Here is a 27451-nt window from a genome sequence, read left to right on the forward strand (position 1 = left end):
CAACCATGATACACAGAATCTGTACACTATTTATAAATTCAATTTATTGAATTATCTCGATAAGAATATATAATAACATCTAGAAATAAGAATAGACAACACATATAGTTTGGACCACATAGACACACCTAAATACAGGTGTATTTTGTTTAGAATGTTATCAGGAAATACTATTCTGCAACATCTCCTTATAATATAGTTCCCAGATAGATGCTGTGCAGAGAATTGCACCTTAATAAAGATCACACATTTATATAAACTCCTAATACTAATATTTTATTAGACTCTTTATTTGCTAATTTGAGCACCATTGTCAAATATCCAATAATTGAATATCTTCTATAAAAATAATAGAATCCATAAAGAGCTTTAAGTAGTTTCATACTACATAAATATGATTATTTAAGTTCACCCCTCAAACTCTATCCCCTCACACTTTATTCCTTAATTGTTGTCCATTGATGACTGCAGATGGGACTTTAAACAAAGGATATCACTCAGGAATGCACTAGCAGTCAAACACATATGCCATACTAAACAGTAATTGTCTAATGACATTTCATATTGCCCAAGTTGGGTTGTTTTGTAAATATATATGCACTCTTAATGTTATGAGATCAGTATGTCTGCTTTATGTTTCTTCATTGCACTGTCAGTTACACTTACACATTAATGTATGCGAAGTTATTTATTGTATATCATGAAATTTCCAACTTCACTCCCATAATGATAGTCATAGATCAGGTTGTTTAATTGTTTTATTGTATAATTAACTAGATTAGCTTGTTAAATGGGTATATAAGAGTCAACTGTACCCAATCCTATACACTCCTGACGAAGCCGACAACAGCTACAACAAGCTGGGCGAAACGCGTTGAGTGGACCAATTTTGGGCTCAGACGCGACCCGTAGCTGACCAACTCTGCAGCCGTGACGTCATCTTCCTGGACGGGCGCTTTGAGGGAGGCTCTGAATCGGCATACAGATCCGTGGAAGAAAGCCAGACACCCGAGGGAGGCGGTGAGCAGTTCGGGGAGCTTCTACTTTCTCCATTTGTGTGATACATGCTTGATTTTTACTGGCACATTGTAAGTGCGTATTTTACAGACCCGTTTTTTAAAATATAAAGTTTACCTTTTTTGATCGCACTATGTAGCTCTCTCTCTATTTTGCATACATCATCTTGCTGACGGAGTATCTCCAACAAGGGGGGTCCAGATCTTAGCCATCTACATGGGTGGCAACCCTATTTGCCAGCTGCCTGATTTACTCTAAATTCTTGTGAGTAGTACATCTATACGAGCTAAGACACAATCATTCCACATTCCAGAAACGTCTGCACTTATATTTGTGTACCTTGTTGTTTTTTTTCCCCATATGCTCCTCCTGGATGTTTGAGAAAATTGCTTAAATCTTTGGAACCCGTGAAACAGGTCCCACCAGTGAGGTTTGAGCTGGGTGGTTGGAATATTTTCATCACACATCACTTTTTTATTATATATTCACCATTCTTATTATTTATAGTTGTTCGTGCCTTATATCACTTATTTCACAATAAAATGCATATTTAAACATGCACTTTGCAAACCGGATAGCTCTTTTTGACCGTTCTGCAAACTTTGGGCAAATCAGGGATTGGTGGGTTAAATGTTCCCATGGAGGGGATTGGGCATGCATGTTAGAGATAGGTCTGTGAACCCTATAAAACTGCCGGCCGAGCTATCCCCGATGTGATTCATGACTTATCCAAGCTTTGCTCAAGATTCCGTTCAAGTACAATGGTAGCGGTTCCAGGACGCAAGGGATTAACAACATCGTAACTAAGGATTTACCCCTACTTCAGGAATTAGTTAGCCCTGGAGACTCCCGAACAAATTCTAACAATCTAACACGAAAATCTTTCATTTGGCGGAGATACTAGGTCGGCAACTTGCGACCCAGCCAAAAGGACTTTAAACCAAAGACTTTATTTCTTCCGCTTTCGTGCAAAGGACAATTTATTTTGTTTCCCCATCCTAGTAAGTTTTGTATTAAGTGTATTCTGAGGTTGTCGTGTGTTTGTCTATTAAGGAAATAAATGACAATTTAGTTTGCCTTCCTTGTTGTGTTCAATCGAGAATCCAAAAATATAAGTGTTAATAAGTACTAGTCCACCGTGACATCACTGCCTTGCTTGATTTGAATACTCTATACATACCCCTTTCTCCTTCATTGTCTTGACATCAGATATATCCCTGCCCCTCTACCAATAAGCCTCAGATATCTTAAACTTGCAAATACTGTATGTCCACCATCTATTGCTACAATTGTGGATAATGTTGCCACGAGGGGATCCTTTAGATGTAATCATTGCAATATGTGTAATTTCATGAGGCCATCCAAATGTATCTTGTCCCACAGTCCACACAAACGCTATAACATCAACAGCTTTATCAATTGTAACACCTCTTATGTAATTTATCTTATCAACTGTGGCTGTGGGAAGAGATACGTTGGTAGGACTACGAGGGCTCTTAAGATCAGGATGCAGGAGTACTGTAGACTTATTAGGAAAAAAGACTTACAGCATCCTGTATCTAAACACTTTACAGAATGTAGAGAGGGGGGCATTAATATTTTTTCCTTCATTGGTATAGAGAGAATTAATAGAAGGGAGAGAGGAGGTGATACAGTTAAAACTTTAGATTGTAGAGAATCTTACTGGATTTTTATGTTAAAAACAAGATTCCCGGACGGGATTTATATAGAATGGAATATCAATCATTTTGTGACATGAAATCCCTTCTCTAAGCAGGCTCACCATTTGATTAATATTTTGGTTTAATATTTGAAATGATACATAAATGATATCACTAATTAAGAAATTATAGAGGTTATCTTTGGATTCTATGGTTCTATTGCCTTGTCATCAATGTACATCTCTTGAGACACATATTATTATCATGTGATACGACATTGTGTAGTTATTGTGATGACCCCTATAGGTTTTACATACTACTGTTGTTGTGTCTCAATATGATGCACATGTGGAATTTCTCAATGTGTCTGATCTTAAACCACATCTTATTAAGTAGTACTATGATGTGTATATCCATAATCTATATATGTGAGATCACTTAAAAAACATTGCTAAATTGATTCCACAATGTCTGAAATTAATACTTCAGACTTTGGGAATCTGATAATATTTAAATAATAGAGATTCTGATACTAGATGTTTCCATTGCATTGTCTATGGTGTATGCAATATCTGCTACTATTAATATAACTACTATTATTGTTAAATGCTCTTTTTCTTTTGGATAATATATCCACATTGTTTTTTCGTTAATAATTATTTAGGAACATAATTATGATCATGACCTCTGTTTCATCAAGAGGGTTGCACATGTGTTTTTACATTTGGTATATGAATATACTTTTTAATTGTTTCCTTAATAGTAGATAGTTTTTCACTTTATGTATTGTATATATACTTTTTTGCTGACTGCAGGAAATTAGTCTTCTCTCTGTCTGATATGTATATTTTTTATTTATTTTGTTGTCGCCTGTGGCACAAAGTATTGGAAGCTGCGTGCGTTTATTCACCTGACTGCCTTGTGCACTGTATGGTTGCGCACGCATGCTCTCAGTATGGGAGGCCATGGCAGTGCTTAAATTCATCTACGCATGCGTGAGCTGTTAGGACGGAAGGGAGTTTATTATCAGCTCTAGCCTCGTTCATCTGCGCATGCGCATGCCGACGGGACGAAGAGGGATCTCTCATTACGCGTGGCTCGGTTCGTCATTGGCTACAGGTGAGTGCAACTCCCTGGGGCTGTGGATAGACTGTGCTATGTGGTTGGGGTTCCTCACGGACCTGGTTGTGCGGCGCATGTGTCAGAGGAGCGATGCGCATTGGTCTATCTTAATTGGTGACGTCATTGGTTTGGCGTCAAAATGGCAGTCAGCTGTATTTAAATGTTCTGTGTATCGTGTATGACACTGATAAAGTGCACAACCTGCACGAAACGCGTAGAAGGGTTACAACGCTCTATTTTATGGCTTTCCATTAAAGAGTGTATTTTTGCCAGACCTGCTCTCCTTCATTTCTCTGCTGTGCGCTGCACACACACTGCATTTGGATTCTCCTGACCTGGATACAGCTGCATGCTTTTGAGAGAGCTACTGGGAGATTCGTGAGTACGTTTACCTGGGGCCAACCCAATGAGGAGGGGGAAGTGTCTCTGCACACGTACCCCCATCTTCAGGGTGTTTTAGAGCCCCCTTATAGGTTTAGTGCTTTGACCATTATTCATTATTCATTACCCAGTGTTTTGCTCTTCTCCTTTCGATATATGGATATAGGTCCAAGTATTTTTGAGCACCATTCTCCTATCACATGTATACTGTATACACTGTATATTCTGCATTGTTTCAGATTTTATTTTTTGGGGTCGTGGCATACAGTAGATTATATATACATTGTTTCAGTTACATAGTTAAATAGTAGACGAGGTTGAAAAAAGACATATGTCCATCATTTCAACCTATGCTAAATTTAGACAACAGATATTTTCCTATTTTTGTATTTACGATATATTGATCCAGAGGAAGGTAAGTAAAAAAAAATTCTTAAGGGGACAAATAAATTTCTTCCGGACTCCAAATATTGGCAATCAAATTACTCCCTGGATCAACATCCTACCCATGTTTACTTATTTTCCTGTATACCTTTCCTTTTTATAAAGATGTCCAAATGTTTTTTGAACATATCTGTTGTATCTGCCATCACAGTCTCCCATGGATAATGAATTCTATATTTTAACTGCCCTTACTATAACAAGTTCTTCCTTTGTTGCTGGCCAAATATCCTTTCCTCAAATATTACGGGATGACCCTGTGTCGTTTGTACTGCCCTTGTGATGAATAGTTTTTTTTTGAAAGTTCCTTGTATTGTCCCTGAATATAGTTATATATAGTTACTGTATTATACCCCTCTTAGAAGCCTCTTTTCTAATGTAAACAAATCTAATTTACCATGCCTCTTTGCATAAATCAGACTATCCATCCCCTTTATTAATTTGGTGCCTCTTCTCTGCCTCTTTATTTATCGAATAGATTTAGGAATCTTGAGGGCTGACTTTTTAAAGCCACTACATATCAGCTCTAAAATATGAAGTACTGCTAGGGCATTTCATCACTATCTATAACTGCCTCCATTACCCGCTTTATGTGTACTGAGCCATATTCAGATATTTCCTTAATTGTTACAATTATGTGAATTACGTTCACTTTTGTGACATTGAGTATTTGACTATCCTGTTTTTCTTCCTCCCCTCCTCCTCCCCTTCCCCCTATTTTTCATTATTAAGATTAGGAATGACAAATATTAACTTTGAATACAAAGAATAAAATGCTCACTATGAAAACAAACATATTCTACTGTAATCAAAGAGTAATGCAAATAACTTTTATTTACACGTATTTCAATACAGTGCATACTATTTTTAATCACAATTACATCATTGCTTTCACGATGGTGGCACAAATCGGCAAGGTCAGGGGTTATGCATTTCTAAGTATATATTGGCGGTGTCTTTACTTTGTCACCTTTTCCTGATGAAGGTATTGTTTGTCCTGAAACGTGCTTCACGTCTGCAAATAAAAAAAAACTCATAATGTCTTTTTGAAGCCTATGAAGTTTCACTGTGCGAGGCAGACTTTATTCATCAATTGACTACTTTGGTGGTTCTGGTTTCCCACCGATTCTGCATAATGACAATACTGGCTAACATTCAGAGCTAAGACAAGTGCCCACCCACCTCCGCCATTTTCTTCTACAGTATGTATCAGGATCTCGCCCAAGGTATCCCCCACCCTTATGCACTCACTTGAAGTCTTTTCACAGTCAGGAGGCACCCAGCCCTCCTCACATTGACACTGAAGCTCATGGTCACAAGTCTGGAAGAAAAGAAGTGACTATCATTATTCGTCCACAGCCAGAAACTCGCACAATATATACAGAATGGGTAAAGGGGCCAATGTGACATACAGTCAATGACACATTAAATGGGTTCTTCTATGTAGGTGATATCATCTCTTAAAAATATCGAAAAAGAATTTTAAAAATAACTTTATAAACGTTTCATTTCTCAAATAGTAAACAAATTCTTTGATGCGTTTTTACTATCTTTGCCTAATTTCATTTGTGATAAGACTTTGGGGCCTATGCCCTAAGCATCACGGTATGCAGAAAGGCCCGAATACCAGTGATAGCAACATTTGAACAAATGGCGAGTAGCCGGCAACGAGATGATCTGCCCTCCGAAAAGGGCTTACCTGGCGAGTTGATTCTGCTGGAGAGAGAGAGATCAAATCTTGGCCGAAATAAAAATAAAAAATAATTTGAATGTTATTATTAATGTAGATGAGCAGGGGGTCTCTGGAGCAGAACCGCATTGATTTCAGGTCCGGAGAACCCCGCTTCCCGAGATACAGGCCCCGTTATGGGGTGCCGTATCTCCTATGTATTGAACGTGACACGGGACATGTATATGCATTGGAGATACCGGCACCCCATAACGGGGCCTGTATCTCAGGAAGCAGGAGGTCCCCGGACCTCAAATTAACGTGGTTCTGCTCCGGAGACCCCTCTGATCATCTTCATTAGTAATAAAATTAAAATATGTAGTAAGCACCAATACACAAACAACCCCGTGCCCCCACATAAAACCTTTATTTATTTATTTGAACACACAATTGATTACATAGGCCGGTGGTGGTCCCCAGGTGGACCCCACGGGCGCTCGGGGGTCCTCGCCTGATCCATGAGTGTCCCCGCTGGCCTGCGGTACCATTCGTGTTGTAAAAACAAAATTACGATGGCCAACATTTCAATAAATACACCTCTCCCCCCCTCACATACAGAGGGGAGAATGTTAAAATGTTTGGAGAGATTTTAAAATATGATGGAGGGGGAGGGGAATTATTGTAAACAGATAATGAACAAAGTAGAATAAATGAGGAAACAATGGGTAATGTAGGTAGAATGGGGGCAAGAGCGAGTTTGACAAGCAGCGAGACAATCATAGTAAATACAGATAATACAAGAAAACTTCTAAAGACTAAACCAAGTTGGCGCAGAAAAGAAAGATTAAAAACCTGCCTTCCAGACAGACCCAAGATTGTCTATAGAAGGGCTAGAAATCTGAAGTCCTCCCTTGCTCCAAGCTGTACTATTGATAATCTCAGGGATCGCCATATCACATGGCTTAATGGTCTTAAGGGATACTATACATGTCAAAATTGCATTGGGTGTAAGTACAGTATAAAAACTAAAACGTTTACATCCAGTGTCACTAGAAAGGAGTTTGAAATTGAGACATTTATTAATTGTAAAACCAACTTTTGTGTGTATCTTTTGCAATGCCCATGTGGGTTGCAATATGTGGGGCGTACTGGAAGGCCCCTCAAGCGACGATTCGCTGAACACGTGTATAATATAAAGAGGGGCCTTGAGACCCATAGCGTCTCAAATCATTTCAGATTAAAACACAATCAGGACCCACAAGGGTTGATCTGCATGGGCATTGACAATCCAAAAGGTACTTGGCGCAGGGGAGACAGATTAAAACTAGTGTCCAGACGGGAAAGTTACTGGATTTATACACTTAGGACTCTGTCTCCCCTAGGTCTAAATATTGATTTTGATTTGGCAGCTATTTTAAAGGATACGTAGATTTTTTAATCATTTTTTAATCATTTTATCATTTATTTACATCTAATTTCAATCATTGTGAGATTAGTATCTGTGTTGTGTTATACATATGGATGTAAATTAATTTTATGTAATAATAATATTTATGTTTTTATGGCAATCAGCATATCAACCACAATGTAATTGATACAATACAATTGATGTGTTTTAATTATATGTAATGACAATATGTATGTATGTATAATCAGCATGTTAACTATAATGCAATTGATCCCAGCAGCCATTTGTAGTAGGTTCAGATCGCTGTTAATTGCTAGACACGAATATCTATTAGCATCAAGTCCAGGACCTCCCCTTTGTGGGTTGACCTTCCTATTCTAAAATGGTATTTAACACTGCTCCCACTAAGCTCCCCTATCCCCTGAGGAAGTGACGCAGAGTCACGAAACGCGTAGGGAGGAGGAGCTTAGTGTTTGAGCCGGTCCAGTCACCATAGTCCAACTGATGCTGTGAGAGCGCCCTGCACCGTCCTACCGCTGACGTCATCGGTTTGGGAGTTGCAGAGAACGCCATTCAGGAGGGCTCTCAAGTGTGCATCAGGCTGTAGACAAGTCGCGGACGGCATTCGTGAGTCATATTGTCATCCCCCTTATATTTTCCTGCATGGACATGCCTTGCTTGCGTCCCCTGTGAGTGCTGTTTGCTGCATGGAATAAGAAAATACTGCTGCCGGTCACGTGGGATCCGTGAACTACCGAGGCGAAGTAAAGACACAGTTACAGATTCTCTCCCTCGAATATACAAGTTATCATCTTGTAAGTAGGGTTTCTATGTCCGTTGGTTCTGATTGGGGTCAAGAGTAGTTGCATACTGCGCAATTGGTGTGTATCTCTTCTGTTTCCCCAGAATCACTGCGGACATCGCTAAGGGACTCAACAACACCCTGGGACTCTGTCTATATTCCATATACCATCCATCAGAAACCTGCATCTGGGACTTTCATTTGGATCACGGTATCTTGGATATTTTTAGCGCCGGGAACTTTTATTTTGTGTTTGCAGAAAGTTAGGTCAACTCTAAAAAGTTCTTTAAGTACCTTAATAACAAAAAAACAAGAACAGAAAATATAGGACTGTAACAGGGTCTTATCCCTGTTAACAGACTTGCCTCTAATCCAGCAGGGTGCTGGTTAAATTGCACAGCAGCAATCAACCAGGCTCCACCTGGCTAATTTGAACTATAGAAAATCCCTGTTCCCAGACACAGGAAGGGGATTCCTTAGTCCACAACTGGGCTGACCAAGGAAACAGACAGAACAGAGGTTCATGAGTCTCACAGGTGAGACTGACAGAGGGATCACAGATGTCTGGAGCTCACAAGACTTCTACACCTGAATGCTGATATAGCCTGAGGAAAAGGCAGCAACCCAGGAAAGAGAAGCCTTCCCCCTACAACTACGAGACAGATAAGACTTTTCTTATAAGACTGGTTATCTATGTCTATCTATATATATATAAATGTCTCTGATTTGGTCTGGTGAATCGCTGGACTACAAGTGTAAATATACTCCAACGTAGAGCAGATTTTGTTTGTGGATTTTCACATGTTTGCTGTGTTTAAAGCAACAGGCGCAATAAAGCCTTATTTTAATTTCACCTTAAAACAGTCTCCAATGCGTACCTCTGCACATGTCCTCTTACATATGGTATCAGAAGTGGAAGAGGGAGAGGTGGCCCATGAAGTTAAAAGGGGCCCCGGAGATTGCCTGTGAATTTTTTTGTTGTGCTTTTTGCCTGCATACAGTCTTACAAACAGCCTGAGCAACAAAAACAAAGTTTCACCTGCAGCAGAGATCAGAATTAAAGGGATACACATCCAGGCAGGAAATCTACACTGCAGTGAAGAAAGCCACAAAACCACAGATGGACACTTTTCCCTGATTCCAAGAGGAGACAGAGTGTAATATGGTTGTTGAAATAGGGGCTTTGCCTTCCAGCCGTAGTCAGGGTTCAAGAAGTGAGTTAGCGCTCCAATGAAAGGAGCTAGGCTTTGTTTATTATTTTCTTCAAAAAAATTTTTTTTTTTGCTGAAGCAGGAGAATTTTCAGCAAGTAAGTGCTGAGTGTAAAATTTCCCCGCCGGGTAAAAAGGGATTGCTGAACTGTGTAAATGGTAACCCAAAGCCAATTGCTGAGTGTTAAGTAGCCCTCTCGGGAGTGAAAGAAAGTGAAAAAAGAGAATATTTTTTTTTTCTGCAAGTAAAGTCTGTCTATATATCTTGGGAGTACAACATGCACCCAAAGTGTGAAGAGTGAATGCCATAATACCCAAAGATGAGACTGAAAATTACTGAACTCAAGCAGAAAACCAGATTCTTTTGCTGAAGCGGAGGGATTGCATGTCACGATGACATCAACTTTTATCAACACATTTATATTTCTGGGTACTTGATTGAACAGAACAAGTTGCAAAATAAATTGTGATTTATTTCCTTAATAGACAAACACACGACATCTGCAGAAAACACTTAAAACACACTCACTGGGATCAGGAAACGAAAAAAATTGTCCTTGGAACAAAATAAATGGTCCTTTGCTTGCCAGTGCAAGAAATGCAGCCTTGGTTTTAAAAGTCCTGTGGTTATGTGGTTATTAACCCCTTCACTCCTGGACTGGTTGCTGCTGTACTGGAACAAAGTCTTGCATCTTTACATCATGGATTAAAATTCAGGAATCACCCTGGGAAATACCTGGGGAGCCACAGTTATAGACTGGCCAAAGCTATCTTTAACATGTGGATCCAATCCCCTCGTGGGAACATAAAAAACCCACGAATAGCCAAGTGACCCATAGTTCCTAAGACCCGTCAAAAGGGCTGTCCAGTGGGCAGGGCACATGGGTCAGGTTGACGCCCATGCCACTTAGCATACCTGGGCTACACCCATTTCTTGGGACCACTAAGTCTGATTTTTGACCGGAGGGGTCACTAGCCTGACATCTGCTGTGCATCAGTATGTCAGTTTTGTATACATTATGAGTCTGCTGGAACTTTTCATAACTGACACTCTTTTAGACAGGAAGATGCTAATCAGCTCGATCTCTTTGAGGCTTGGTCATAAAATACCGAAGCTCATTCACCCATATCACAGCTGGATGTCCAAGTAATTCCTGCTTGGACTTACAAAAAAAATACCTCCTGCCTTACATTTAAGATCTTCTATCATGTGTTGGTTAGAGGGTATGGCAAGCAATGCATCTCGTTTTTTACCCTCGCAGACAGGGAATGGACTGCAAATGGGGAATAAAATGGCAGGGACAGGGCAACAACAGTAATGCATTGCAAATCAGGTATTAACCCTTTCCTCCCCGTCACATTGCACATAGCAAGTAAATGGTGTAAAGCAAATGCCTTTGCTGAAGCAAGGAAATGGACAGCTACACTAGCAAGTATTGTGTGAAAGAAATAGTTCCAAATCGGTCAAGGTGAAGAGTACACCTAAGAAAAAGAAAAAAAAACCCTGGGAATTTAAAATCGCCGCCCAGCTGAAGTCAAATGCAGACTCTGCAAGAATGGGGTAGAAAATATGTTCCTGGTGTAAAGAGCCCAGCCACACGAAGCAGTGTCCCTTCAGGCCTTATTCAGATGATGAGGATGGCCCCTACGTGGCCCCAGAAGAAGGGCAGCAGCCAAGGAACTGCAGCAGCAAGCAATACGCTGTGGACCCAAGGAAGGTACAGAAGTTTTACTTAGCAACTGCACATCCAGTATCACTGATGAGAAAGAATGTGTGCCCAGCACTGCTGATGTTGTAAAACATACCAAAGTAAAGAAGAAGAAAAAGTCTACAGAGACGCCTGCAAGATCTATGAACTCTACAAGCGAAGTCTACCCACCTGTAGGACTACCAAAATTTGGGGTTCTAGCAAATACAGTGGCAACAGCTGCAATAGCGCCTCCAGAGGTAAGGAAGTAAAATACACCTGATGGCCCCAAAATGGAGGACAAGATGCGGTATTCCTGTTATGAACCCTACCCCACGAAAGAGTGGCCCTTCCAGTCCGATAAGGAGGAAGTAATCTCTAACGGGGAACCCGAACCGAATCACACGCACAAAACACCCCAAGAATGGTGGGGGTGCCTGAACTCAGTACGAACTGAAAAGACCGCTCTCTATGATGATGAATGTGATCGGCAGGAGGAAGAGCGGGAACAGCAGATCATTGAATATTTACGCCACCTAACACAACTGCAAGGAAAACATTGCGGATACAGTGAAGCTGCTGAAGCTTCAAATAAAGACGGAGATCCCAGTATCCCTGATGAGATGGAGTCGTAAAAAACAAAAAGGCGGAAAAAGAAGAAGAAAAAAGGGTCTTCACTTACCGTGGAAGGAACACACACATCTGCAGATCCCGCAGAGGAAAAGGGAGTCTGAAATGCCCTACAGCCTAGAGAAAATAAAGAATTCTTCCCGCGGATGAGAGAATATCCAGAGGGCCCAAGGCAGAAGTCGTGTACCCCAAAGAAGTGTCTGTCCAGTGCTAATAGTGAGAAACCCTCAGCCAAACAGACCAGGTAAGCGGAGCTGGAACCAATGAGTGACGATCCCTTGACCAGCCCTGAAGATGCCCTGAAAATTGCCAGGCGTGACTGATCTGCTCCAGGAACAATTGAAACTTAAGAAAGATGATTACGCAGAGCTACTGAAAAATAACTTGGAGCTACAGAAGAATGTGCTCACGATGTACTCTTTAGCCAGGACAGAATTGGACGATCTCAAGACTGAGCTAGATACTGCAAACACTACTATTACCACCATGGATGAAAAGCAGAGTCAATCCGATAGAATGATTGCTAATCTGAAGCAGAAGTATGAGTTAGCACTGAAGGAAATTACGGGCTCTCAGAATGAGGTTCACACTCTTCGCATAGAACTGAATGCCACACACCAGGAGGTCAACAGTGTCCGGACAGAGATGGACATATCCCAGAAGGAGGTTCACACTCTCCGCACAGCACTGGATGCTTCACACCAAGAGATCAGCAGTTGCCACACAGAACTGGAAGTCTCTAAAAAGGAACTTTACAGTCTCACTGAGGAGCTGGACATCTCTCAAAAAACTAACCTGAGTCTTAATATGGATCTCAAAGTCTCTCAGAAGGAGCTTCAGACCCTCAACCTAGAGATGGAAGTCTCACGCCAGGAGACTGTCATTTTCAAAGCAGATGTGTGTAAATGGATGGAGGACTACATGGAGGCCCTGAAAATGACAGAGACTGCAAAAAGAGAAAACTTAAGACTGAAAGAAGAGAATTCTCATTTGACAGATCACGTCAAGGAAAAGAATGAATAGCTGCACAAGCATAAAGAAATAAATAAACTTTTGGAAGAGGAAAAGTTTGAAGCAGAGCACCGGCTGCAGAACCAACTGCAATGTCTGTGTTCGCACCTCCAGAATGCCGAGGAGAAGCAGCAAACTCTGCAGGAAGACAATCTGCAGGCTGCTAAAGAAGTGCAAGTGCTGCAGTAACGTCTGATTACCCAGTACTGCACCAACACACTTTATTCGAGCAAATACCCAGTATGTACCTGGCAGATACCTGGAATGCGCCGCTCCTCACCTCTGACAAGCCCCGTTGCGTTTGCCTTCCCAGCCTGGGTTCATGCCTGGCTGACGGGCGGCTAATCTGTTAAATGATAATGATAAGGATTTAATAGGCTGCAATGCTTCGCGTGTCTACCAGATGGCATAAATTCATGAATTGTAATGCAGTATATATATATATATATATATATATATATACTGTGCAGTATTGCAGCCAGTGGGAATAAAATGCTTAAATCCCTGCATGGAAAATACCTCAATGCACTCGGGCAGAAAACAGTCACAAACCTCAATACACCCGGGTATACCCGAATTCGTGGGACTAGCCAAGCTCGAATAAAGTGTGTCGCCAGTGTATGTCCCCGAAAAGCAGCATGAGAAACTGAAGGCTACCCTGAGCATCACGAAAGCATCGCTAGAGGCCAAGCTTAGAGCCCAGGTGACTCGGCACAAAAGGGAGCGCAAAAAGGTCCAGAAACTGAGACAAGTAACTGTGGCCCGAGCAAAGAAATTCACAGTGCTTCAGAATACAATGAAAATGTGGAAACAAACTCAGAGAAAGCAAAGTGCGCAGATAGATTCCCTGAGAAGAAACTTGCAAGACGCACTCAAAAAACAGGGATCTCTCGCGGATGAGATTACAGTACTGCAAGAAAAAGTATTGACCCTGACCAAGCGTCAGTATCCCACAGCCACATAAACCCAAAGATAAAAGGGTACAGTGAGAGCTGGGAACACTGCTCACCTAAAAAATAAGGTTGCAAAGTCTAAACCACCTAAGCAAGCACTAGCAAAACCTTCAGCTGGCCTACAGGCAACACAAAAAGGTATATGTACCGAATCAAAACCAGAAAAATCCTTAGCTGGTGAAGCTGAGAAGATAGGATTTTCTCTGCGAAGGAAGGTGGAAGTGCAACTTAATTCCAAAGAAGCTGAACTGGAAACTCCGTTGAGTGGAGGAAGTGCAGAGAGACAGCTTCAAGGGCGGAAAACTCAAAGGGCTAGTCCTAACTGCTCTGCAACTGTCGCCATACAGTCTGCCAACAAAAGAGAAGCGCCCGACGCAAGGGAAATCTCATGACCGCGCACTCAGTAAAAATACTTTACTTGGAAAAAGTCTTCCTTGAGCGACTGAGGAGGGCTGATCTCAAGCACCTTCGGGAGGAGACAAAAATAAACTCTAGAAAGGGCTCCAATCCCAGCGGGACTGAGGGTTCTCTTCCTCCATCCACTCTCATTCAAGTCACAGAGATATCTCAAATGAGAGTGGAAGGATGGGCTTCGGCCATGGTAAGCCCGAGCTTCCAACAAACAGGGGAGGTATGTAACAGGGTCTTATCCTGTCAACAGGCTTGCCTCTAATCCAGCAGTGTGCTGGTTAAATTGCAAAGAAGCAATCAGCCAGGCTCCACCTGGCTGATTTGAACTATAGAAAAACCCTGTTCCCAGACACAGGAAGGGGATTCCTTAGTCCACAACTGGGCTGACCAAGGAAAAAGACAGAGCAGGGGTTCCTGAGTCTCACAGGTGAGACTTACAGAGGGATCACAGATGTCTGGAGCTCACAAGACTTCTACACCTGAATGCAGATGTAGCCTGAGGAAAAGGCAGCAACCCAGGAAAGAGAAGCCTTCCCCCTACAACTACGAGACAGATAAGACTTTTCTTATAAAACTGATTATCTATGTCTATTTATATATATATCAATGTCTCTATGATTTGGTCTGGTGAATCGCTGGACTACAAGTGTAAATATACTCCAACGTGGTGAAAAGTTCAGTCCGCGCTCTGGCTCTTTAAACTTGGACTGTTGTGGCTGGCGGTTTTACTACCCACCACCAGTACACACTCAAGTGTACCGTTCCTGCTTATTTCCGATCGTTTCTATGCTATCAAAAACGGACAGGCATCCTAAGGACACCTATTGAAGGCCCCGGTTCCTGCACATGTGTGCTACACTCTGCACCACGCTACCACACGTGGAGGACAGGAGAGTGAACAGAGACAGCCCCAGCGCGCGGGTCTGATCTCTCAGAACTGAGATTACCCTTCATACTTCCTATGTGATGCCCTACTCCTGTGATAGACACCAGAATCGGGGATTATTAAAGAAATTTTATATGTAAGTTACTAATTTTATTATTTGTTGCTAATACAATATCTATCTCTCATCTTGGTGCGCTTTTGTGTTTTTTCTTGTTATACTCCAACGTGGAGCAGATTTTGTTTGTGGATTTTCACATGTTTGCTGTGTTTAAAGCAACAGGCGCAATAAAGCCTTATTTTAATTTCATCTTAAAACAGTCTCCATTGCGTACCTCTGCACATGTCCTCTTACAAGGACCCTTTCAGTGTGAGAAGAGCAGGCAGATTATTGGACATAAGGAAAATGCAGAGGTTTTAAAAATATTCTTTGCCTCTGTCTTTATCAGGGAAGAATCAATGTCAATAGTAATGTCGCAGGAGGAAGCCACAATCTCCATATTAATAAACAATTGGTTAACTGAGGAAGAAGTTCATAGATGTAAAAAATTAAATTAAACAAGGCGCCAGGCCTCGATGGCATACATCCAAGCTTCGCAAGGAGTTAAGTTCAGTAATTGCCAAACCATTACATTTAATATTCAGGGACTCCACTTCCACTGGCTCAGTACCACAAGATTGCATAAAGCAGGTGTGGTGCCTATATTTAAAAAGGAGCTAGATCACAACCAGGAAATTACAGACCTGTAAGCCTGACTTCAATAGTGGGGAAACTACTTGAAGGTTTAATATGGGATAATATTCAGGAATACCTAATGGAAAACAAAATTATTAGTAATAGTCAGCATGGATTTATGAAGGATAGATCATGCTAAACTAACCTTATTGTTTTCTTTGAGGAGATAAGTAGGAATTTAGACCAGGGTAATATTTAGATTTTATAAAGGCTTTTGATATGGTTCCACACGAGGTTGGTGTACAAAATAAAGCAAATTGGACTCTAAAAATATATGCACCTGGATTGAAAACTAGTTGAAGGATAGACAACAGAGGGTTGTCATGAATGGAACTTTTTCAGACTGGGCTAAGGTCGTGAGTGGAGTACCTCAGGGATCGGTACTGGGACCCCTTCTTTTAATCTTGTTTATTAATGACCTTGATGATACTAAATTGTGTAAGGTAGTAGAATCTGAGCAGGGTATAAATTCTCTCCAGAAGGACTTGGAGAGACTGGAAACTTGTGCAGGTAAGTGGCAGATGAGGTTTAATACAGATAAAATTAAGGTTATGCATTTTGTAAGCAAGAATAAACAAGCGACATACAAATTAAATAAGGATAAATTGGGGGAATCCTTGATAGAGAATGATTTAGGGGTGCTTGTAGACAACAGGCTAAGCAATCGTGCCCAAAGTCATGCAGTAGCTGCAAAGGCAAACAAGATTTTATCTTGCATTAAACGGGCAATGGATGGAAGGCAAGTAAACATAAGTATACCCCTTTCAAAGCATTAGAAAGACCACCTCTTGAATATGGAGTACATTTTTGGGCACCACTCCTTAGAAAAGACATTATGGAACTAGAGAGAGTGCAGAGAAGAACCATCAAATTAATAAAGGGGATGGACAATCTAACTTATGAGGACAGGCTAGCTAAATTAGATTTATTTACATTAGATAAGAGGCATCTAAGAAGGGATATGATAACTATATCCAAATATATTCGGGTACAGTACAGGGAGCATTCAAAAGAACTATTCATCCCAAAGGCAGTACAAAGAACTCGGGAGCATTCCTTAAGGTTGGAGGAAAGGAGATTTCACCAGCAACAAAGGAAAGGGGTTTTTACATTAAGAGCAGTTAAAATGTGGAATTCATTACCAATGGAGACTGTTATGGCAGATACAATAGATTTGTTCAAAAAAAAGGTTGGATATCTATTTTAGATAGGAAAGGTATACAGGGATATACTAAGTAAACATGGGAAGAATGTTGATCCAGGAAATAATCCGATTGCCAATTCTTGGAGTCCAGAAGGAATTTATTTTTCCCCTTATGAGATATCATTGGATGATATGATACTGAGGTTTTAATTTGCCTTCCTCTGGATCAATAAGGAAGTATAGATATAGGATAAATTATCTGTTATCTAAATGTAGCATTTAGTCATTTTTTAACCTCATCTACTATGTAACTATGTACTGTAACTATGTAAGTACAGTAATGTGCAAAATAACTATTAAACAAATCATTAGCCAGGCAGCATAACTAAAGTAAATAAAAACCGTTCTACTTACCCCTGCCATTATGAAGGGCATCCTGGTCAACATACTGCAGGGCTATGTCCTCCATTTCCAGAAAGAATAAATTCAAAAATACAATCTAATGGCCCCTAATCCCTTAATCAATTTAGTGTTTAATAGCAACTTGTAAGAGATGTGTGCAGAGGTACGCAATGGAGACCGTTTAAAGTGAAACTAAAATTAGGCTTTATTGCGCCTAATTCAAACATTCAAAATAAGCAAAAGAAAAGCCTACTCCATGTTTGAAAATATCTACACATGTAGTCCAGTCCTCTCTAACTGGGTGGATAGCTAAGCTAATTACCAGCCCCAAACACACACACACACACACACACACACACACACACACACACACACACATATATGAAATACACAAAAGAAAAAGTGTCCCACTAAAAGCACTCAAGCAGCAATAATAATGAAAAAATGTTTATTAATGGACATGGAAAACACTAAACAAATATAAATATAAAACAATCCCCAGAGGGTCTCAACAGCTGTGAAAATATCAGGGTGATACTAAGATCCGAAGTAAATATAAAAACAACAGGATCTTACTACTCAGGTGAAAAAAAGAGAAATAACCTTCTGAGATATATATATACATTGGCGACACGTTTAAATCGAGTAGGGCTAGTACCGCAAGCCGGGACATGTCCCGGCTTGCTAGCCCCACTCCCTCGGCGTGCCGCGCGTCACCGATGCGTGGTCACGCGTCATCGGGAGCCTGCGCCCCCTGCACGCACGTCCAGGGCTCCCCGAGGGAGCCCTGGTGTCCCACGACGTGGGGGACGGCGGCAGGGGGTTCCGGGGGACCCGGCGGACCCGGCGAGCGGAGGAAGAAAGCCCCGATCGGAGGGCGCTCCTCCGCGGCTTTGGCGCGCGCCGGGCACCCTCCGGCGCGCCAGGTTACTGCTGCGGCCGAGACCGGGCAAATGCTCGAATAAACTCGGCCGCAGCAGTAAATACTGGCCGGTCAAAATAATATTACCAGGGAAGAATAAAGTTCAATAGTAGTGCCGCAGGAGGAAGCCACAACCTCCATATTAATGAACAATTGGTTAACTGAGGAAGAAGTTCATAAGCGACTTGAAAAAATTAAAGTTAATAAGGCACCTGGCCCCGATGGCATACATCCAAGAGTTCTCAAGGAGTTAAGCTTAGTAATAGCAAAACCATTATATTTAATATTCAAGGACTCCATTTCCACAGGCTCAGTACCACAAGATTGGCGTAAAGCAGATGTGGTGCCTATATTTAATAAGGGAGCTAGATCACAACCGGGAAATTAGAGATCTGTAAGCCTGACTTCAATAGTAGGGAAACTACTTGAAGGTTTTATACTGGATAATATTCAGGAATACCTAATGGAAAATAAAATTATTAGTAATAGTCAGCATGGATTTATGAAGGATAGATCTTGCCAAACTAACCTTATTTGTTTCTTTGAGGAGGTAAGTAGGAATCTAGACCAGGGTAATGCTGTTGATGTGGTCTACTTAGATTTTGCAAAGGCTTTTGATACGGTTTCACACAAGAGGTTGGTGTACAAAATAAAGAAAGTTGGACTCAGTAATAATATATGCACCTGGATTGAAAACTGGTTAAAGGACAGACAACAGAGGGTTGCCATAAATGGAACTTTTTCAGGTTGGGCTAAAGTCGTGAGTGGAGTACCTCAGGGATCGGTACTGGGACCCCTGCTTTTTAACTTGTTTATTAATTACTTTGAGGTTGGGATCGAGAGCAAAGTCTCCATCTTTGCTGATGACACAAAATTGTGTAAGGTAATAGAATCAGAGCAGGATGTAATTTCTTTTCAGAAGGACTTGGAGAGACTGGAAACGTGGTCAGGTAAATGGCAGATGAGGTTTAATACAGATAAATGTAAGGTTCTGCATTTGGGATACAAGAATAAAAAGGCGACTTACAAATAAAATGGAGATATATTGGGGGAATCCTTGATGGAGAAGGATTTAGGAGTGCTTGTAGACAGCAGGCTTAGCAATAGTGCCCAATTTCATGCAGTAGCTGCAAAGGCAAACAAGATCTTATCTTGCATCAAACGGGCAATGGATTGAAGGGAAGTAAACATAATTATGCCCCTTCACAAATCATTAGTAAGACCACACCTTGAATATGGAGTACAATTTTGGGCACCAATCCTAAGAAAAGACATTATGGAACTAGAGAGAGTGCAGAGAAGAGCCACCAAATTAATAAAGGGGATGGACATTCTAACTTATGAGGAGAGGCTAGCTAAATTAGGTTTATTTACATTAGAAAAGAGGCATCTAAGAGGGGATATGATAACTATATACAAATATATTCAGGGACAATACAAGGAGCTTTCAAAAGAACTATTCATCCCACGGGCAGTACAAAGGACTCGGGGCCATCCCTTAAGGTTGGTGGAAAGGAAATTTCACCAGCATCAAAGGAAAGGGTTCTTTACAGTAAGGGCAGTTAAAATGTGGAATTCATTACCCATGGAGACTGTGATGGCAGATACAAAAGATTTGTTCAAAAAAAGGTTGGACATCTTTTTAGATGGGAAAGGTATACAGGGATATACCAAATAAGTATACAGTACATGGGAAGGATATTGATCCAGGGATTATTCCGATTGCCAATTCTTGGAGTCAGGAAGGAATTAATTTTTCCCCTAAATGGGGTTTTTTGTTTGCCTTCCTCTGGATCAATAAGTATAGATATAGGATACAGTATCTGTTGTCTAAATTTAGCATAGGTTGAACTTGATGGACGGAAGTCTTTTTTCAACCTCATCTACTATGTAACTATGTAATTACAACAGCTTTGTGCTGTGAACTATTAACTGCTACTAGTAATAGTTGCCAAAAACAGTACCACCTAGTACCAAAGAAACAAATGACAAAAATTCACCACTTATAAATTAAGGAATCATTATATATACTTGCAGAAAATAATGAGTATAATGTCCTTATATGGAGTCCTAGGGTTGTAAGAAAGGCAAGAAATTTTGTGTCATTATTGCAGCAAGAGTTCACAGCCGATGACAGGGATCCAAGGGGAGTACACACAAAGACAAGCCCGACAAGCCCGACGCGGCGTTTCGCACCCTTTGCTTCTTCAAGGGGCATATATATATATAGGAACAACGAAGAAAACTGCAACAGACCACCCAAAAATAGTGCTAAAATCTGTAAATAGTGTATAACCAATAATATTACACTACTGACGGTGGCGGGATAATGAATGAATGTAAGCATAAAGAAAAAGAAAGTATCCCGGTACAAACACGTTAGCAAACAAAAATATAAATGTATTAGTAACATCACAAACGACATGCAAAATACATACAATACATAATATTAAAACCATGCCCCAGTAACCCTTAAACCGAGCAATAAGAACCAAAATGTCAGATGGTAAAAATAAAGAGTAAACCTCTATGATATATGAATGACCTGTGTAATAAAATGTAGATAATACTATTGCAATTAACATTTTAGGATGAGTTTAAATATACAACCCTTAGGTGTGGTGGCAATAAAGTAGCCTCCCAACACCCATACCGGCCGGTCTAACAACCTATTGAATAATGATCATTACTAATAAATGAATATTTTTGTATGCTAGAGTGATGGTACTGGTATATATATACTGTATATATATATATATATATATATATATATATATATATATATATATATATATGTGTGTGTGTGTAGAACAAATATAGGGGCTCATGCAGAGAGCATAGATAAGGAAATAGCGCCATCTTCTGGCAAAAAAACTAGCCAGAAATCCTTAAACTCGGGAGAAAATGGTGCGATTTTTAAAAGTGCTCTGAAAATTTTTCAGAGCTGTAAAACTTGCCAAACTCGTGGCGAGAACCTGAAACTCGCCATGCTAATATAGCGTGGTATTCCAGAAGCTCCGAATCGCTGGAACACGCCAATATGTGCATTAGTATGGCGAGTTTCAAATAGCCAGGAAAAGTTGGCAATTTGCAGTTTTTTGCCGAAATGAGTTAACGACGTTCTCTGCATAACACCTTCACTAACGGCAAATCTGTGGCTATTTTACAGCCATTTTAAACTTTTTTAACGTTCCTCTCTGCATGAGCCCCATAGTACCGCTAAGGTATTGGTGAATATGAACCCTAATAGTGACTAAAGATATCTAATAGTGGAACTATACCATGTATAGGTGCATATATAAAACATATAAGTAATACAAAATGTGCAATAATAAAGTGATATATAAATATACAACACATTAAATGCCACAATAGAATGATGTGAATATGTGCACAAATGTGAAAAAACGTGCATGAGAAAAAGAAAAAAAGTCCAACCAGTCCTTTTAAATCAGTCCATGAATGGTAGACAATTAGTGCTGGTATGGGGGTCTCTGGCTGCTCTCAGAATGGATGAATCACATCCAATGGAAATCTAAAGGAAAAAAAGAGGAGAGAGTGCACGCCCCATAGCGTAAAATTGCACATTTAATGGTAAGTAGAGAAGGAGAAAAACTGGAAGAGCACTCTGTAGGTATCAAAAAAATAAAAAAGAAAGGGGAGGGGGAGAGGGGGGGGAGGAAATGCACTCACAAGAGTAAAAACAATTCAGGCAATTTGTGAATAATTCACCACCATCTGGTTTCTCTGTATCAGGAATCAACAGATCGAAGCTCCCTCAGGGCTGTATGGACGATGTGGCTGCTATCAGAAAACCAGAGACGTCCTCAATGGTCAAATCCGTTTGTAAGAGTCCCAGAGATTGCTTCCCACACTTGAATGGCCGCAATGTTATCTTGCGCTCGAGGCTGCCTCCTCGTGCGCAGCGTAACGTCATAGTGACGCGATGACGTTCCCTGATGCGTTTAGTCACCATAGGGCGACTTTCTCAAAGGGCTGATCAACACTTTAAGAAGAGTTGAAATATTCAACCCTTAGGTGTGGTGGCAATAAAGTAGCCTCCCAACACCCGTACCGGCCGGTCTAACAACCTATTGAATAATGATCATTACTAATAAATTAATATTTTTGTATGCTAGAGTGCTTGTATAGTGCTAGAGTGCTTCCCCCGGACGAAGCAGGTGGCAAAACGTGCGCGTCGGGGCTCCTTTGTCTTGGATTCGGCGGTGCCCTGGTTGTCCTACTCTTTCCTGCTGCAGTTTTTAATTTGGCGCCTATATCGCTCACGGAGCATGCGCATTGCGGCGATCTGATTACTCTGAACAGACTCCCTTCACATGCAGACATACAGCTTCCTGTTTGTTTATCCTTGACCAGTGCTAAGTACAATTTGGCTGTGTGTTGACCTTTGTCTATAGCTTTGCTGCTACACTGTGTGTATTTCAACCTGTGTATGATTCCACTTATGTATGCTTTTGCTATGATGCCAATATGCCATTTATTTATTAGTTGTTATACTCTGTACTTTTTGACCGGCCAGTCCTAGTGTTTAGAGGCTAATTCTTTGCCTTCACACTACAGGTTCTGCATATGTACTAAAAAAATTTGGGGGTATTTCTGTTTGTTTACACTCAGCTTTCTCATGGTTTATTCAGCTTAGTCATACAATGGCTTTAATTTACTATTTACCAGTACTGACTTTATATTGCTTTTTCCAGTGTGTAGCTTAGTTTGTTATCAGTGTTCTAAGATTAGACAGTCCTGGGGACACTGTGGATCCTTTGTATATGTTTTATGTGTTTAATACATTTTGATACTTTTGTGCGCTAGAGTGGTATTTTAGGATCTTTTTTCTCCTTGTTTCTGTTTTCACATATTTATCATCCCTAGCACCGCCAGTAGTGTTGATTCTGTACACTTTACTTTACTGGTTTTAGCACTTCTTATTTATGGTCTGTTGCAGGCTTTTTTTGTTTATATATATATATATAAACAAGGAGAAAAGGTTCTCTGTTTACCTTTGGGTAACTATATATATATACAAAATAGTTAACCCAAAGGTAAACAGAGAACAGCACTCAAAGTTAATGCATAGAAAAACCTGTATTCACAAGATACACAAGCACATAAAATCCAACGTTTCGGTCCGTAATGGACCTTCCTCAGGGGCGTTGGATTTTATGTGCTTGTGTATCTTGTGAATACAGGTTTTTCTATGCATTAACTTTGAGTGCTGTTCTCTGTTTACCTTTGGGTTAACTATTTTGTATTTATGTCTATAGAACATGCACCTTACCATACTAACGCCAGTTGAGTGCCAGCTGCTTCATTCTTACATATATATAGAATCCAAAAAAGCAGCCGGCACTCCACTTGCAAGTAGAAAAAATTGCGTGCTTGTCCCATAAAGCAATTGCAATATTTATCAGTAAAGCCCACAAACACAGCTCCATAAGTCTTAATTGGGGATAGATATACACAAAAGTCCCATAAGAAAGTCTTATCTGTTTCTTGTACAGTAGGTGTAGGTGAAGGCCTCTCTGTTCTCTTGGGTCCATACCCTTGTGTGCTATAGCAATATAAGGATCCAGGTTTAGAACTCTTGTCCCCTTTGTCTTGCTGTCAGCCTGCAGTCCTAATGCAACTCAAGACATCTGTTGTTCCCCAGGTCAGTCCAGTTGTGGACTAGGGAATCTCTGGTCTGTCCTTCCTGGGTCAGCCCCAATTGTGAGTTCAGGAAATCCTCTCCCTGTGTCTCACATGACACTATTTCAGAGAGCTCTGATTAGGCAGGTGGAGTCTGGTTGATTGCCTGCTGCACTAAAGAAGCTCCATGCTGGATTTTGAGGCATTTTCTTTAACAGTGATAAGTCCCTGTTACATACCTCCCCAGTTTGTGGGAAGCTTGGGCTTACCACGGCCGAAGCCCATCCTTCCACTCATTCGAGATATCTCTGTGGCTTGAATGAGAGTGAATGGAGGAAGAGAACCCTCAGTCCCGCTGGCGTTGAAGCCCTTTCTCCAGTTTATTGTATTGTATTGTATGTCTTTATTTATATAGCGCCAAAAGTGTACTCAGCACTTCACAAAGAATACAGTACAGAGAATTATAATTATACAATAAGTGCAGCAAAATCAGACAATAGGAAAGGAAATCCCTGCCCTGAAGAGCTTTCAATCTAAGAGGTTTAATGGGAAACTTACAGAGACAGCAGGTGATGGAGTAAGTGCTGTAGATGGCAGTGCTTGGTCACAATGGGTGGTAGGAGTGACTGAGTGTGGGACCTTAGCCATGAGGGCATTCTATTGGGATGCTTGATTTGTGGGGTACAATTTAAGGAAGGTAATTGTTAAATGAAAAGGTTAACACCATTTACAGGGGAAGATGTGGCAGGGAGGCATGAGTGAGAGCAGGTGTGTATGTCTGGCTTCAGGCTTAGGGAAGATCCCCAGCAGCAGGAAGGAGTAGATAGAGGATTTGTGTGGGTGTTTTTTATTGAGGGGTAAAGAAGTTGTTGGGAGAGAGGTGTATAAATAATGGTGCAGTGGGGAGTGGGTATGTTGTAGAGAACAGAAATGCTTACAAAGGAGTGAGGAAACAGTAAACAGAAAAAGAAATAGGGAGGGCATAGTGAGATGCAGGAGGAGAGAGTTCCAAGGTACTGGAGGATAAGTGTACTGTACAAATAAATCACAGATGTAAAAAGTTAATGTCTCACAGTGGCAAAGTTGTAATGCAGAGTCCAGATCTTCCTCCAATCTTCCCCTCCAATTTCAACTCCAAAATTAACTCTTGTAGACACTTTTGATGTACACTTATGATATGACGCTTTTGATGTTACACAGCCTTATGGCTGTCTCCGAGAAGGTGCTTGAGATCAGCACTCCTCAGTCGCTCAAGGAGGACTTTTCCCAAGAACAGTCTTTCTACTGACTGTGTGGTCATGAGATTTCCCTTGCATTAGGCGATCTTCTCTTTGTAGGCAGACTGTATGGCAACAGTCGCAGAGTGTTTACACAAATAGCTTTCTCTCGCCATCTTTTACATGTAATCAATTTTAGCACTAAATGTCCATTTCATGCTATCACAAGATCTCTGCACTTTTTCCACTCAATGCAGTTGCCAGTTCAGCTTCTTTGGGATTTCACATCCACTTCCAGAGAACGTTCTACATGTTCAGCTTCATCAGCTAAGGATTCTTCTGGTTTTGATTCAGTACTTATACCTTTGTTTGTTGCCTGTTGAGCTGCTGAAGGTTTAGCTTGTGCTTGTTTAGGAGGTTCAAGTTTTGCAATCTTGTTTTGCAGATGAGCGGTGTCCCCAGCTCTCACTGTACCCTTGTCTTCATGGGCATTAGTTGCTGTGGGATGCCGATGCTTAGGCGGGGCCAATACCTTTTCCTGTAGTGGAGATACCTGTACTTTACTGGTCCGCAGAGAATCACTTGGTTTTAATTCTGTAACCTTTATCTCCAACTTCATCTTTTCAGATTCCAAGGGTTTAACCATTGACCATAAAGACCATAAAGTCTTTGCATACTCTCTCCCTGCAGTACTGTAATCTAATTTCTCAGTCTTCAAATTCTTCCACCTAGGATTTTCTGCAAGTTAAATTCATCCACGTGAGATTCCTGCTTCTTGAGTGCATCCTACAATTCTCCTCTCAGGGTTTTCATCTCCTCACTGTGCTATATCTGAGCTTGCTTCCATGTATTTTCATTTTATTGTGGAGCATTGTGAATTTGTTCGCTAGGGTCGCAGCTGCTTGCCTCAGTTTCTGGTCCTTCTTGTGATCCCTCTTGTACCGAGTCACCTGGCCTCTAAGCTTGGCCTTCAGTGAAGCTCTGGTGTTGTTCAGGGTAGCCTTCAGTTTTTTATGCTGCTCCTTGGGGACCCACTGGGTAATCAAACGTTCTTGGAACACTTTAACTTCTTTAGCAGCCTGCAGATTTTCTTCCTGCAGAGATTGCTGCTTCTCCTCGGCATTCTGGAGGTGCGCACACAGACCTTGCAGTTGGTTCTGCAAAATGTGCTCAGCTTGTGTGCATGTCTCCAATGCTTCAAACTTTTTATCTTCCAAAATGTTCTTTCATTTTTGTAGCTTGTGCAGCTTTCTTGACGTGGTCTGTCAAATCAGAATTTTCTTCCTTCAGCCTTGTATTTTCTCTTTTTGCAGTCTCTGTAATATTAATGTCCTCATTGTAGTCCTGCTTCCATTTACGCCCTTCTGCTTTGAGGCTCCTGGTCTCCTGGCGTGAGACTTCTATCTCTAGGTTGAGGGTCTGAATCTCCTTCTGAGAGAGTTTGAGATCCATACTAAGACCGAGTATAGGTTTTTGAGAGATGTCCAGCTCCTCAGAAAGACTTTAAAGTTCATTTTTAGAGACTTCCAGCTCTGTGCGGCAACTGCTGAGCTCTTGGTGTGAGGCATCCAGTGCTATGCGGAGAGCATGAACCTCATTCTGCGATATTTTCACCTCTGTCTGGACACTGTTGACCTCCTGGTGTGAGGCATTCAGTTCTATGCGGAGAGTGTGAACCTCATTCTGAGAGACTTCCACCTCTCTATGGCACTTGTGAACCTCTTGCTGAAAGACTGTAAATCTCTTTCAGTGCCTCCTCATACTTCTGCTTCAGATTAGCAATCATTCTATCAGATTTGCTCTGCTTTTCAACCATGGTGGCATTAGTAGTGTTCGCAGTATCTAGATGCGTCCTTACATCCTCCAATTCAGTCTTGGCCGATGAGTAAATTGTGAGCACAGTCTTCTGAAGATCAGCATTATTTTCTCTCTCCCTTTCCAATTCTTAACGGAGCAGATCACAGTTATGCCTGCCATCTTGCAGTGCATCTTCAGGGCTGGTCAAGGGATCGTCACTCACTGGCTCCGACTCCGCTTCCCTGGCATGGTTGGTTGAGGGTTTCTCACTATTAGCACCAGGTAGAAACTTCTTTGGGG

General features: G+C 41.1%; 2 protein-coding genes across 2 annotated transcripts in view; both read right to left on the minus strand.

Annotated features, from left to right (window-relative positions):
• The window catches only part of LOC142495722 (zinc metalloproteinase-disintegrin-like cobrin), a 1243131-nt gene that overhangs the window by 908037 nt on the left and 307643 nt on the right, over positions 1 to 27451 (minus strand). The window lies entirely within an intron of this gene.
• The window catches only part of LOC142495724 (zinc metalloproteinase-disintegrin-like VLAIP-B), a 383444-nt gene continuing 361443 nt past the window's right edge, over positions 5451 to 27451 (minus strand). Inside the window, exons 17-18 of the mRNA XM_075601590.1 lie at positions 5874 to 5943; positions 5451 to 5637 (exon numbers count right to left, since the gene is read on the minus strand). Coding sequence (XP_075457705.1) covers positions 5558 to 5637; positions 5874 to 5943 — 150 coding nt within the window. The 3' untranslated portion in view covers positions 5451 to 5557. The remainder of the gene's footprint in view (positions 5638 to 5873; positions 5944 to 27451) is intronic.

Source organism: Ascaphus truei, chromosome 5 (assembly GCF_040206685.1).
Source record: "Ascaphus truei isolate aAscTru1 chromosome 5, aAscTru1.hap1, whole genome shotgun sequence".
Lineage (NCBI taxonomy): Eukaryota > Metazoa > Chordata > Amphibia > Anura > Ascaphidae > Ascaphus > Ascaphus truei.